We start from the raw sequence: 14883 nt of genomic DNA on the forward strand, positions 1-14883 counted from the left end.
GGAATTGTATTACTTGTTACTGAATCCACATACCTAGAGCAGATTCTTCTCTCCCACCATTGTTACTCCAGATTTACACTGATATATCTGAGAGAAGAATTTGACCCTCAGTTTTCCAATGGAGATTTGTTAATGGACACTTAATCATACGGCAAAACAATCATTTTCAATTTAGATTCTGATCTTGGTTACACCCGTGTGAGTAACTCCATTGACATTAATTTGCAAAATTTTACTAAACAGATCCGAATTTTGCCTGATGTGCCAAAGTGCCACTCTGTAGTTTCAAATGTAGCATTTGAAGGTCCTATTTTGTGCTCACAAAATCCATACAAAAGGCTAGGAAAAGAAGGGGGAAAATATATAGCGCACTTGAATTGAGAAACAAGCCTCTAAATGATCTCATAATAATTATGAAAAATTAGAAAAAAAAATTCCACATACTCTTATGTTTCCGATTCTACCACCTTTACTTATGCTGAGTAGCATTACTTCACATGAGTAGCCTTCTTGGCTTTAATAGAGCAACTTTCATGAGTAAATGCTTTTCCACTGTGGTGTGCGGACTTGCTTCTACATACTTTCTAGCCCCAGAAACAGCTTGAAGACTTTCTGGTAAAGCATTGTGTGCAATTTTATTTACAATGGTTATTTGCAGTAATGGGATCTGGGGGTCCTAGTGGATCACAAGCTAAGTAAGAGTCAACAGTATAACACTGTTGCAATAAGCAAACATAATTCTGGGATGTATTAGCAGGAGTGTTGCAAGAAGACATGAGAAGTAATTCTTCCGCTCTACTCCACGCTGATTAGGCCTCAACTGGGGTATTGTGTCCAGTTCTGGATGCCACATTTCAGGAAAGATGTGGACAAGACAAACTGGAGAAAGTCCAGAGAAGAGTAACAAAAATGATTAAAGGTCTAGAAAACATGACCTATGAGGGAAGATTGAAAAAAATGGGTTTGTTTAGTCTGGAGAAGAGAAGACTGAGAGGGGCCATGGTAAGTACATAAAAGGCTGTTACAAGGAGGAGGGAGAAAAATGTTCTCTTAACCTCTGACGATAAGACAAGAAGCAATTAGCTTAAATTGCAGCTTAAATTGGACATTAAGGAAAACTTCCTGTCAGGGTAGTTAAGCACTGGAAACAGTTGCCTAAGGACGTTGTGGAATCTCCATCTTTGGAGATTTCTAAGAGCAGGTTAGACAAACACCGGTCTGGTCCATTCTAGATAATACTTAGCAGGGGCGGCTCTAGGAATTGCGCCGCTCCAAGCAGGCGGCACGCCGCGGGGGGCGCTCTGGCGGTCGCTGGTCCCGCGGTTCCGGTGGACCTCCTGCAGACGTGCCTGCGGTGGGTCCGCTGGTCCTGCGGCTCCGGTGGACCTCCCGTGCCTGCGGGAGGTCCACTGGAGCCGCCTGCCGCCCTCCCGTGGCATGCCGCCCCAAGCACACGCTTTGCGCGCTGGGGTCTGGAGCCGGCCCTGATACTTAGTTCCTTCTTGAGTGCAGGGGACTGGACTAGATGACTTCTCGAGGTTCCTTCTAGTCCTATGATTCTTTTCCACCATCTTTACAGATGCTGCAGCCTCAACCCAACAGTAACATAGAGCTCTCAGCTCTTGAGGCAAGGAGGAGAGAGGTCTTGAATGGCTTTGACTCTCTATAGGCCCTGGCTCAGCCCGGCCCACTTCCCCTGCCCTTTGTACTTCCTTCCTGTGCCTTTTTTGTACCTCTTTATTTTGTATACTTCTGGACACTTTAAAGGCAATTAATGTGCACAGCTAACTTTACTTATTTATGATCTTGTTTTTGATCGTAGGCCAGACCTTGACAGCAATTGGACAGTAATAAAAGAGCAGATCCAGATGGAATCCATGGTTCTAAAAGGACTTATTCCAAACACCAAGTACCAGTTTGCAATCAGAGCAGCAAATTCCTATGGATCCAGCTTACCCAGCACTCCCAGCGACATTATCCGAACATTCAGTGAGTAGCACACCTTTTCTTAATTAAGGCTACCCTAAAAGTGCAGTTTTTAAAGGATCAGAGCTGTAAGGAGCTCTCATTGAACACCAAAGCACACAAGCACCCCGAACCTGACACCACATGTGCTTCCTTTTGAGGTTTGCAGAATTCTGTGAAAGTTGAGCCACTAGTAAGATTCTGTGAGGCTCCAGGCAAAAGCAGTCTCATGTTGTTTCCAGGCTCCAGAGGTCATTGCCAGATATTTTTGGATCACTACTTACTGACTTTTGTGTCAACTTCATACAGAATTGATAAGTGAATGTCACAGGGAGAAGTAAGACAGACAAGTCTATTGCTCACCTTTTTTGCAGTTCTTTAAAATTGAATTGTATATATTGCATACATAATTCAAACAACTCAAAAAAACCAAAGCAAATCTATATTGCCATGTGAGAAGGACTGAGGCACTTGCACTTTTAAGCACAGATACGGGACTATTAGTATGAACAAGTAAATATACATTTTTGATTGGAAACTGCATGGAGAAGGTTGTATTTTAGGCAGAACTGCATTCAAACACTATTTAAATAACCACCCACTACCCAGTCTTCCTATAATGTTGTTTGTGGGTTTTTTGAGGGGGGATTTTAATAGCCCCATACTCCCACCTGCCTTTAAACACCTACAGTCTTCACAGTCATAAGGGAGGGCTGGGAACCTCCAAGAAGAATCAAGTTTAAAATACCTTTAAGCAGCTTGTTATTAGAACTATAGAGGGACAGATGCTACCATCTTGTTACCAGTGGTGTTTCCCCCATGAGGTATTTAATTGAAATATCAGGTGATTGTCTTCTCTCCTGGGGGAGGCTTGGGAGAAAAGAAGAGGGTATTTTTCTGGGAAGACTGAAGAGCAGCCAACTTCCAGCCCTGCTGATTTGGGGCCAGATTGTGACAAGCTGGTGTGCAGAGGAAGGGGGTGGGGTGCAAGGAGCCTTCTCTCCTTGCCCCATCCTTGAATGCTTTGTGCAAGGTCCAGGAACAACTGCAGTCCCTACACTTTAGAGCATCTTATGCCCCTGAGAGAACAGACTGTCCCAAAGAGGAGCAGGTAAGAACTGTAGCTTTGTCCTCCCCTGCGTTGTCCCATGGAGCAAGCCAGGCGCAGCACAAAGGAAGGTGCACCCTGCACACACCCTGTATGTGTAACTGGAAATTCAGGGAAGGATTATGCCTCCCTAAGGAGCAATCTCTCGCTGGGCTGACAGTGGGGTGATACGGCTCTGCAACTCCTGGCTGCGGCTGATAGTCCCAGTCTAGCCCTGGCAGTGGTGGATGTACACTGCGTGCTACATTTACAATTAAAAAATTCTATTGTCACGGAGTCGAGAAAGGAAATAAGATGCCAAATCTTGTTTTGAATTTGGACCATAGAAGCTATATCGAACACGTACCAACCTCTTGGCTGGATTTTTGAAAGTTTATATGAATAAGCATGGTTGGCTTGTTGGAAAACAAAGTTTTCACCACATTTAGGTTGTATATTTTAGTGTATTTATAGGTAGGTTTGGCAGAATTTAATTTTATATTTTTTAAATAATTTTGATGGATAATATCAATGTTTATTTTTAAGCATTTTTGTCAATGTTTATTGATTTAAATTTTTATCATTGTGGAAATTATGGAGGGGGTCCAAAATAGGGGGTCAGACAATTATTTAATGAAAGTAGATGTTGATTCAAAAAGTTAAAGCTTTTCCTGAGCACACATTAAAATACAAATTGTCAACATCCCATGTCTAAATATACACAGTAAATATCCTTCAGTCAAGCGCTACTAAGTTCTCAAATAGCATTTTTCCTACTTTGCTTCTCTGTAATTTGGATGATCATCAGTGGAAATATTTTTCATGTGTTTGTGTGTGTGTGGTGAAACAGATGTTTACCAACATTTGCCGATCCTTCCAAGCCTCTTTATAACGTATAAGGCACAAATGCCTGACAAGAATGTCCTCAAAGTGTATTTGGCATCAGCACATACAATTGTTGCATTAATGAACTTTTAAAATCAGCCCTTAAAGATTGAACTCTCTTCTTGCATATGCATGGGAATGACAATTGTCTGTAATTAAATTATTACAAAAGGCCAAATGATATTAGGGGGATATAGTTGTGGTTTTAGGTCAGGCTTGCATTTGGTGAGGCACAATAGCAGCAAACAGTTGTATGCTGTGTAAATGTAGACCTCAGCTTTAGAGGTTGGCCTGGTTCTTACAGACTATATTTTTAACCCACCAAGGATTGATTTTCAAGCCCCTTAGCTTTGTATCCTTACTTGTGAGTCCTTTTATTTTGTCGTTAATGATCTCATTTCACTTCTAGTTTTGCTTTTCACTTCTTGGTCCTTTGCTTGCTGGTAAATTGGATCCCTTGAACTGTTTGTGCAGTGTTTATTTTCTGAGGCTGCTATACTTTAAGTTAAACTTCTGAACTGAATGTTCATGGAAACCTAAGGTATACTATGCTCCATGGGACCCCTGATTCTTAGATCTTGAAGGGTCAACTTCCTCTGCTTCAGACCCAGGTGTGTGCTCATCTATTTCCTGTTTATCTTTCAACATGAATGTTTGCATTCTTTTGTAAGAAAAGATAAAGTGTTTAGCTCTGCTGTTAAGGATAGGATTGACTTCCTACTGGGCTTATTAATGCAGTACTCAGCTAACAGTTTAATTGGCAAACCTAGTAGAGGCTATTTGCCTTTACAAGTCTGAAAACTGGAAGTTGCCTGTTGTTTTGTAGAGAGTTATAGCAATGGTTCTGTAGGGAATTGTTTGTATCAGAAAGGCTGGGGATAACTTAATACATAGTGGGTCAGATTAATCCCTGGTGTAACTCCAGTGGCTTCTGTGGAGTGATTGTGCCAGGGATTAATTTGTTTCAGTATGTTTGGAGGGATCTAAAAAACTGAAATTTTAAACAGATAGTGCATTGCACTGAGTGAGCTCACTTCATCTTGATTGGCACAGGTGGTGGAAATTGCATCCCATTTTCACCGGTTGGAGGAGCTATGCATGATGGGCTGTTCACCCCTAGGGGAGTGCATGCAGTGTTCGGGAGTTCTGATAGGGGAGAGCAGCTTTTATATGCAGACAAGATCCCATAGGAGCCCCTCTAAAGTTCCCTTGGCCACTGCAGCCATATCCCTTGTCTGGCCAGTGCTGGGGGATGCATTGGCCAACTCCAGGATCCCTGCAGAGTGAGGATGTTGGTCACTGTGCACCACTGCAATTCCCCATGGGGGGTGTATGTGTGTAACTACAGGTGCTGCTCCCCCATCTTGAAATAATAATAACTGAATGCATGGCTTCCATCATATGCAGGGTTTACAGTTTTGTTCAGTGGTGTTCATACCCCCACTATATTGCTCCAGTGTCCCTGGCCCACATAGGCTGAAAAAGCTGCTGACAAAGCCAGTACGTGTGAAAGCCTCGGTTCGTTCTCTGTACCTATGGCCAACAATGGTAACATCCTCCAAGAGTCTGCTGGGTTGAGACTTTCAAAGATTAAAAAGGGCTCGTAAGCACCCAATTTCCATTTGAAGGTCAACGGGAGTTGGCTGCTTATCTGTCATTTGTGCCTTTGAAAATTTCTCCTATGTCCCCAATGCCTATCAGCTCCAATGTCCAATGCCTGGGTAAACAGTGACGTTCTGCTACCATCATTATGTATCGTCCCTTTTACTGTCACCAGGGATTATCAGTGGGCTCTCCGATGCAGTGTGTGCCCATTTTGTGCAATGTTCCTACATCTAGACATCCCAGTTTACTGCTATTCAGAATAATAATAGTACCTTAACTTACAGTGTCCAAGACACTCACAGAGGTGTTAATCATTAGATATATTTAAACTGCTCAAGTTTAATAATTGTTTGTCTTTGCAATCATGCAAAAGGAGGGACCAAACAAGTTCAAAACCCTCCTTAGTTGTCCTGGGAGTTAAAGGCAGGGCTTTTTAATGTGGACTAAGAATACAGCAATAAATTAACCCCAAACCACGTTGTGTAGGGAGAGACTTTAGATACTGAAAATATGTAGGTTTTTCCCCCTGCTTCTGATGCTTACTTGACTACTGTTTACTCATGTTCTAGAGGGTACGACATTGCACTGGTACTTGGGACCCTAACTTGTCCCATCACTTCCACATGATATTTCTTACCACTCCCCCACTGCCATTTTTCCAATGTGCAGAACAGTTGTGCCTGCGCATATGATGCAACATGACCTATGATTTGTAATTGTGTAAAACAAGTCTTTAAATCTTTTTACAAAATGCATATAAATTTTGTAATCTGTCATCTTACTTGTAATAGAGTCAAGATTTTAATTATTGCATAAATGTGTCTTTTACTGGAAACATTCACACTGTAGACTCAGGCACAACTCTCCTACTTACTGGTGCAATAATTTGAAAATTTACCCGTAAGTGTAAATACTGCACTGTCTGCATCCTGTAGCAAGAATACACTAGCATTAGTACAACTGGCATGTTGTCTGATGCATTGTACAAGAAGCTACCACAATATTATTCAGATTCATCACACAAAAGCACGTTGTTCACGCCTAGAGCTGATTGAAATTTCTGAAACTTTGACAGTTTTCCTGCATGGAATCTTTTCGTAGAAAAATTGTTGCTGTTTTTTGACCAGCTTATAGAATGATTTATATTTGTCCACAGTGCTGATGAAAATTTTTCTGGAAAAATGTTGAACATTTTCAATCAGCTGTTCATTAGGAATTTCAAAATGGCAGGAGCATGAATCCATAAAGCAAGGAGTCTGAATTTATGTTGTTATCCTCATAAAATGCGGACTTCTGAAAGCTTTCAGGGATCAGGGCATCTTGCCAGCATACCCTGAAGGAAGATCAACTGTTTTAAAGTGACAATGTCCTAATGTGCATAACATCATTTAGATCATCTAATGATCCTTTACTACATGAGTGGATACCAGTCCTGCTTAGTGATGACTGCATCTACAACTTGTATATGTTTTCTCCATCTTCCACTGTGGGCCATTTCCCAGAAAATAGGCTCTGAATGCTAAATTGGGAATGTTGCACTTTCTGAATAACATTCCAGTCTGTTGAAATTGAGTAATGGAACTGACATGACATTAATCTGGAAAGAGTAGGGAAACAACATTATTACATTAGAAATCTGTACATGTAACTACAACAGGAAGGTGTGAATGAGTTAGCTGTCAGCACTGCCCAGTCCCTCGAAGGCTCAGTCACAAAGTCAGGTACAGTATATATAAGACTTCTGATTTTAAATTTTAACTGATAAAAAACAATAAAACATCCACAAAAAGAAAGAGAAGTTGATGTTTATCCAATAAACACCAGAGCAATACTGGAAATGATCACTTGTGTTTAAGGGCTTGTCTACACAGAACAGTAATGCATACTACGGGGGTGTTATTTCTAAAGCACATTAATGTGTTGTACATTAATTGGTCTGTGCGTAGACCTTGATGGCACACACTAAAGGCTTCCTGATGTACTTTAACATATTGCTGTTTGCATTAGCACAACATTAAACATGACAAAGATTGCTCATTACAACAGTATATACTGTCATGTATATAATATACATTACAATCATATACAAACAGCGCTGAAAACTCCTGATTTTTGGACATCTTACATAAAATTTAAAAAATGCTAAAAATACCCCCCACCCCAATGAAATTAATAAACTCCAAAAAACAGAAGCCATCAAGTACATACACTGAACTTACAATACTTCATTACAGAGGTCTAACATGGCCAGAAGATGCACAGGAGTCTAACAAAGCCCTCCAGCAAGCTCCATTGGAAATCAGAGTAGAGATCTACAGGTAGTGAAATACCCACCTCCCTCCAGTTCACATCTAGTCATAGTTACCCTTACCCAATCGGCTGAAATAAAATATCAGCAGAAACTCTGATAGGATGGATTTATTTAAATCAAGTCAATCTGAATCACCAAGGGAAAGCCTCAATTTAAATAATCAATTTTAATCAACTTTTCCATTTGTACTTCAGTTATTTTCTGAACAAAGGTACATTACTCTTATTGGTTGATATAACCATTAAAACGCATTGATTTACAATTAAATGGAGCTTTTACACTAGATTTGGTACATCTTTTTGCTACCTATGTACATTTATTTAAACAATGATATAGCTTAATATTTTCAGATTCTTATTGTCCATTTTTAGTATGTTAGAAAATGGTGAATGATATATTGCTTATTTACTAGATAATTAACTTTTTGCTCATGATTTGTGTCAACCTGCATTAGGATGATAACTGGAATTTAATTAAATGAACAAAACCACAAATTATATTTATTTTTATTAAACAACACAACCTTAAATGTTTTGGATGCATAAACTTCAGTATTTTTCCATGAGCTGGAAAATAAGTTTACATGGTGGTTGGTGTCATAAATATTCGTAAATTGAAAACTGAGCTAATCAGAGGTTAGGTGGGGAGAAGCTATAAAATAAGAGAATGAAACCCCCCAGGTGAGCTTAGTTGTGATGAGATACATGATGGAGTCTCTGGAGTCAGAGGCTGGGTCCTAGTGCCTGTCATGACTTTACCAATCTCTTGCACCTCGTCACACAGCCGCTGGGTCCCCACAGGATCAAGCCCTTAATACAATACATGACCTATTATGCCATCTTTATAAAGCTTGACCAGTTATATTTGCCCCGTTTCTTTCTTTAAATAGAAAAGCAACCTTTAACTCAAAGTTTTTGATAGAGGCTTGTGGATTCAGCATATATATTTTCTAATTGAATGTTTTAACATATTATAATAAATTTAGGCCTTGACATATTCTGTATTAAATTCAGATTTTGTTTTAAACAAGTTTATTTTTAAAAAGAAAAAGTTGCTGTAATTTAAATAACAAAATAAAAAAGTCAGATTTAAATAAAAAAATCTATATTTTTCCCCCCCAAAATACTGATTTTTATCCACTCTGAACTCCAAAGAAGATAGTGTTACTGCAAAGGTTATTTCATTGCCAGCAAATTGGCATGTCTGATACTGAACCATCTTTTCTCTTTTAAGTTTTGCATCCTAGGAAGTCGTATTACTTCAAAGAGCAAATAGTAGTCTCATCCTCCCCCCTTCCTTTCCCTCCCTCCCAGGGAATAGTATGTCTCACAGCAAATATTTTCTTTGGTACCCTCTCACAACTTTCTGGCTACCAACTCAGGATTTCTCAAGAATACCTGTGGCTTTGTCTAAACTGTTGCACATACTCCATGCTTATGCCTGTTCCACATATGCTACGCTGTGTCCCATGCTATGCTGGACCTGGGTACTCATACGCCCATGTCCATACTGCTGCTATACTGTTTCAGAGGCAGTATCCCAGGGTTCTGTGCATCACACAGGGACACTCTAGAAACTGCTTTGCTGTGTGCTCTTGGTATTGGTGCTCTTAACGCATTTGTAGGTGCCAGTTTCTGATCATGTCTCTCCCCAGCCAAACTGGGTAGAAGACGTGGTTGGAGCAATGAGATGATGATGTGGTTCTGCTCCTGGTGAGACAAATGTTTATGTAGTGGAGAAGGCTATCAGTGAGATGATGGATGGAATTTGGGCAGATCTTTGTGACGTGTCAAAGATTGCTGACATTGAAAGTGAATGACGATTCATTCAGCTCCTATGGCACAGATATGGTGAATGCTGGTGTTGCCCAGGGGTGGACCATTCCTTCTGGTGCAGGAGAACCAGCACAGTGTGATGGGATCACATTGATTTGGAACCTGGGATGACAATCAGTGGCTTCAGAATGTCTGAAGGAGGAAATAGACCTTCATTGAGCTGTATGAGGATCTTGCACCACACTTCTGCTTTGCCAAAACTCTCTGTTCAGGGAAGCCGTACAGGTGCAGAAGCAGGTGGCTATAGCCCTATGGAAGCTGTCAGCCCCATACAGCTATCAATCCAACTACAAACCACTTCAGGGTTGGAAACTCCACTGATGAGATCATGGTTGTGCAGGACCCTCAAGTGTTTCCTGGCACTGGGCTGGAGTTCACTCAATGACCCCCTGCTCCAGACTCTGAAATTTTCTGGTACTGGTGTATGTTCCTGCTGCTCCAGGTGAATTCATGGAGGACAGTGTATTCTTACTACACATTGATTAGCACCTGGGTGTAGTGGGTGTGCCAGGGGGCTGCTCTGGGAGCAGGAGCTGTATTCACCTGTATGGATTAAAAGGGTGACCTTTTTAGATTGGGTAGGGTCAGGCAGAAAAGGGCTCAGTGCATAATGGGCATGGGGGTGTGGAGGACTATTGAAACTCAAGACCTTGTACATGCCCCTTTTCCCCATCCACACTGCACACTGGCATGGGTATAGGGCCATGCCATAGCCTGAAGCATGTACTTATCTACACCCCTCAGGCATGCTGGTTTTCTCACCCTCTATTCACCTTCAGACACATGCTTCTGGGGTTTAGGTGTGGACAGTACGGGATTATGATGGCACAACCACGTGCATGTACAGTTGCTAGTGTAGATGTAGCCTGAAATATCTCGATGAGATGGCATTTGTCCACATGACATTAATACAGTTAAATGCAGGTGGTTGAGTTACTAATACATTTGGATTTCTTTTAACTATAGTCTTCAGTTTGTATTTCCTAGGTTTGCAATGTTTGTTTGGGGGATAATTACAATATTTGTATGATGCTTCTTACCTGTAAAGTACTAACAGGTACTTTAAGCCTTAATGCCAGTTTATCGTATTTTTTGGTCTGGGAATATAAAATTAAATAAACCATTTATATTATATAGTGACGTGCATGCAAGTGGTGGGCCAGATCCTGAGCGTTACTCTAAATGCATTTGAACTTATATGTTTCTGCTCTATTGGAGGCTAACATAGAAGGAGCACTCCACTCCTGCATATATTCACGAAGCACCCTGATCATCTATCTCATTTTCCTACTGTGTCACAAACAGCTCTGATCGTTATTTATTTTTTAGAGTTCAGTAGTTCCTATACTGTGTAAGGCACTTTCCAAACCCAGAGGAAGACATGGACCCTGCCCTGAGAGAGTCACACCATCTGCCTACTTACCATGAACTAAACAAGGCCTTGGACATTTAGGTGTTTCTAGGCCTGCTTCTGACAGATGCTGAACTCTTTCCTCCTCCATCCTTCATCCCCCAGCTCCCACAGAATTCAATAGTATCTCTGTGTTAGGCTGTCTCTGAGTTATAGTGCAAAGCTGACCCAATGTTCATTGAAATCAATGGAAAGTTTTCATTGACTTAAATGGGCATTGGATCAGGTGCTTATATCATCCTAGCAATGTCTGTACTCCAAATACATTAGTTACAGATGTCATTTAATGGCAGTTTCAACCAATGGCAGGAACCTGTTGGAATTGCTTACTAAGAGAAGAATGTATTCTGAAGAGCTGCTAACAGTGACACCTGATGTGACAGACCTCCCAGAATCATTGCAAATAGAACATCTGGCCTTGATTACCTGCAAAGAGCTTATTCATTATATAATACTACAGTGTGGTTGGTTTTATGTTACAATTATCCACATGCAGAGAGGGGACAAAGGGAGACGTTAACCATGGATTCTCCTTGAGTCCTAACTATATCTTGATTTTTGTATTGGAAAGAAATGATGTAATATTTTGCTTTAGTTAATTTTATTGTATATTTTTGTATCTGTGTTCTGGTACAGCACCTAGCACAGGGGGGTCCTGGTCCGTGACTGTGACTCATAGTTGCTATAGTAATACAATAAATAAATAAAAATATTAATGACACATGTAAAGATACTTCAGATATTTTTCAATGTATTTATTTTTCCAGTATATTAAAACACACTTTTTAGAGATGGATCTGGGTGCCTATATACTATCTCAAAACTAACATATTTCAAATATCAAATGTAACAATTTCAAAAATAATAAATTCTCTCAGAGAATCAAATAAGCAAAGTAGCCCCACCTGCAGCTCTCATGCCTTTGCCCCTATGCTGCAGCCTGGGAAAACAGATGGAATTTTTACTATGGCCTGGAGGTCAACAGTCTTGAGCTTCATCATACCAGCAGGGGAAGTAATTCTACTCAGGACTTTTCACTGCAAATATTCTGCCATCTGCCTTTTAGGGCAAACATTTCAAAAGTGTCCACTAATTCTGGGTGCATCACTTTTTTCAGGGACCAGCCATCTCAAGCTGGCTACTTGCAAAATGAGTTACACCAAGAATCAGCTGCCCCTTTTGACAAAGGGTGGCCCAGATATTTAAACCTGGAGTGTCTTAAGTTTGAACTCATCTGAGCTCATACACAGGGAAAAAGGGGATCTTTCAGGTAGTTAGGATTAATGGATTAGTATTATTGTTCCCATTATATAGATAGCAAAAGTAAGCCAGTGTTGCAATCCAGTGATTTCTCTAAGAGAATCATTGACAGGAATAGAATTCAATCTCCTGATCATTAAGCAAAGTTGCCTTCCGTGTATTTGATGTTAAAACTATGCAATCCTCTAAATTAAATGAGTTTGCGGCACCTACATTTAACAAAACTACTTTGAAGCACTTTGCAATCTAGTTCCTACATAATTCTACTTGTGTTGGTCAATATGCCCATGACTACTTAATTGGCAATAACAGTTTGTGCTGATTCCTATTTATTTTGAAAAGGTTTCTTTGGTATAACTTAATCCCTGATTATTTGGAGAGAGGCTGTTTTATGTCAATGACTCCCTGCAGGTTTTTCAATTAATTATGGGACAGGATTACAAGCCTTTTAGAGGGTCTTAGATGGGCTTCATCTCCTTGCACACTGGAGCAACGATGCAATGAAATATATAACATGTTTTTAGTCTCTGTAGTCATTGTTTTGGTATTCACAAAGCACCACTTGGTTTAATCATTCCTGATTTGCCACCCATTATGTGGTGAGCTCTTTGCTAGAGTTATGCAGTGCTCCCTAATACATCAGCCAGCACGTGGTTTCTCTTTAAAATACTCCTCTTAGCTTCTTTGTCTTCTGGTTATTTTATATTTGTGTTGCCTCACATGTGGGTATCATGTCATATCGTATGATCCATGTTGTGAACTGAAGACTCAGTGGGGTATAAGATAGTCTCATCTTGCTGTGCGAGAATTCCTCCTGTAAGTCCAGACACAGCAAGATAAGACTATACCTCCCAGTCTTTGTATTTGTGTTTACAACTGCGTCATGCTTTACCTGAGTCATGCACAGATCAGCAGGTAGAGTAATAAGTTATGCGTGTTGGCTGTGACTATCTGGCCTTCTCTGAGCTTTTCCTTTCCATGTGGACCAAGCACCCCCCTAAAGTTTTCCTTACAATTTTTGGTTATTTTGAAAAACAAGTTTCTGTTCATTGTCAGTTTGGGGTCAGATCCTGCAGTTGTCTCAGGATCCCATTGATCAGCAGGAAATTTTCCTAAGAATTTGGGCCTGTATGAATGGCAATAGGGGGTTGGGGTAGGGTAATCTTAGCCAAATGAGAGACCTGTAAGTACTGGGGCCCCTATCATGCTCCTGTCCCGGTAATGCCAAACTTCCACATTCTCTCATTAAGTAAAATGCCACACAAAACCAGCCAGAAGAAGGGCTTTGAAGAAGGACCTTGAAACAACCTTTTTTTCTGACAGCCATAATAAGCCATATCTTCTTTGCTCTTCTTCCCAGGCTTTAAATGTTGTGCCTGCTCAATACATTAAAAAGCATTGTCAAGGCAAAATATTTCATCTCTTTTGTGCTTCACATTGACATGGAACATTCTGATCCCAAAACCAAAAAAGATACACACTCTGCCCTCAGAATTGGGCATCTTTTCTAAGTCAGTGACCCTGATTCTGTTCTCATTAGAACTGTCAAGTATCAGAGGGGTAGCCGTGTTAGTCTGGATCTGTAAAAGCAGCAAAGAGTCCTGTGGCATCCGACAAAGTGGGTATTCACCCACGAAAGCTCATGCTCCAAAACGTCTGTTGGTCTGTAAGGTGCCACAGGACTCTTTGCTGCTTTCATTAAAACTGGTGTCACTCAGAAATATCCATTGTGGTCAGTGGAGTTATATCAGTGCAAAACTAGCATGGAGTCAATACCATACCCAGTGAGTATGTGGCTGGAGGCTGAAGAGGGCTCTAACATTTTTCCTATATGTGGTAGTAGGAAGGAGTCTGCTTTGTTTCTTTTAATTTTATTACAAGTGAGCTTCTGCTATCCTCACTCAGCCAAAACTCCCATTAAAATTGGTAGAAGCTTTGCTTGAGAAAGGATGGAGTGTCGCAGGATCTGCCCTTTCGCAAATATTTCTTATGTAGTCTGCAACCTTTGAATTAGAAAAGGTATGGTACATATGTTAGATATTTTGAATATAGTTTTGAGCACATCCCAAGTCATGATTGGTACCATTGTTCCATGTTTCTCTCCGCCCCTCTCCTCAGTTTTGTGATCTATCAACAAATAAGAAGAGTATTGACTGAACTGGGTTGACTTTGAAACAGCTGCAGACACACTATATAAGTCCCTCTTTTAGAAAGGCAAGCTGCCCCTAGTGAAATTACAGATCTGACATAAAAGCAAAGATATTCCAGTGGACTGAGATTGCCTATATCCAGGGTGAGCTGATGAGAATGCTGGCTAGCCATATGCTCCATTTCATTCAAACCACTCCCCAGTATAGTGCAGATTTCACTGATAATGTTGTTGCTGTGGCTGTTATTATTTCCTTCGTTTCTCTTGCACAGTGATTCTTTTGCAGACACTCATTATAGCCCATAAAACATAATTTGCCAATGGTATAGAGTGGGGAAGGAGGACATCCAGCCAGTGATTGCTCTTTGTATGAGG

General features: G+C 40.6%; 1 protein-coding gene across 5 annotated transcripts in view; it reads left to right on the top strand.

Annotated features, from left to right (window-relative positions):
• The window catches only part of EGFLAM (EGF like, fibronectin type III and laminin G domains), a 129538-nt gene that overhangs the window by 57685 nt on the left and 56970 nt on the right, over positions 1–14883 (top strand). For all 5 annotated transcript variants that reach the window (XM_039545252.1, XM_039545253.1, XM_039545249.1 and 2 more), the window contains one exon: positions 1823–1989. In XM_039545252.1, the coding sequence (XP_039401186.1) occupies positions 1823–1989 (167 nt within the window). The remainder of the gene's footprint in view (positions 1–1822; positions 1990–14883) is intronic.

Source organism: Mauremys reevesii, linkage group 6 (assembly GCF_016161935.1).
Source record: "Mauremys reevesii isolate NIE-2019 linkage group 6, ASM1616193v1, whole genome shotgun sequence".
Taxonomy (NCBI): domain Eukaryota; kingdom Metazoa; phylum Chordata; order Testudines; family Geoemydidae; genus Mauremys; species Mauremys reevesii.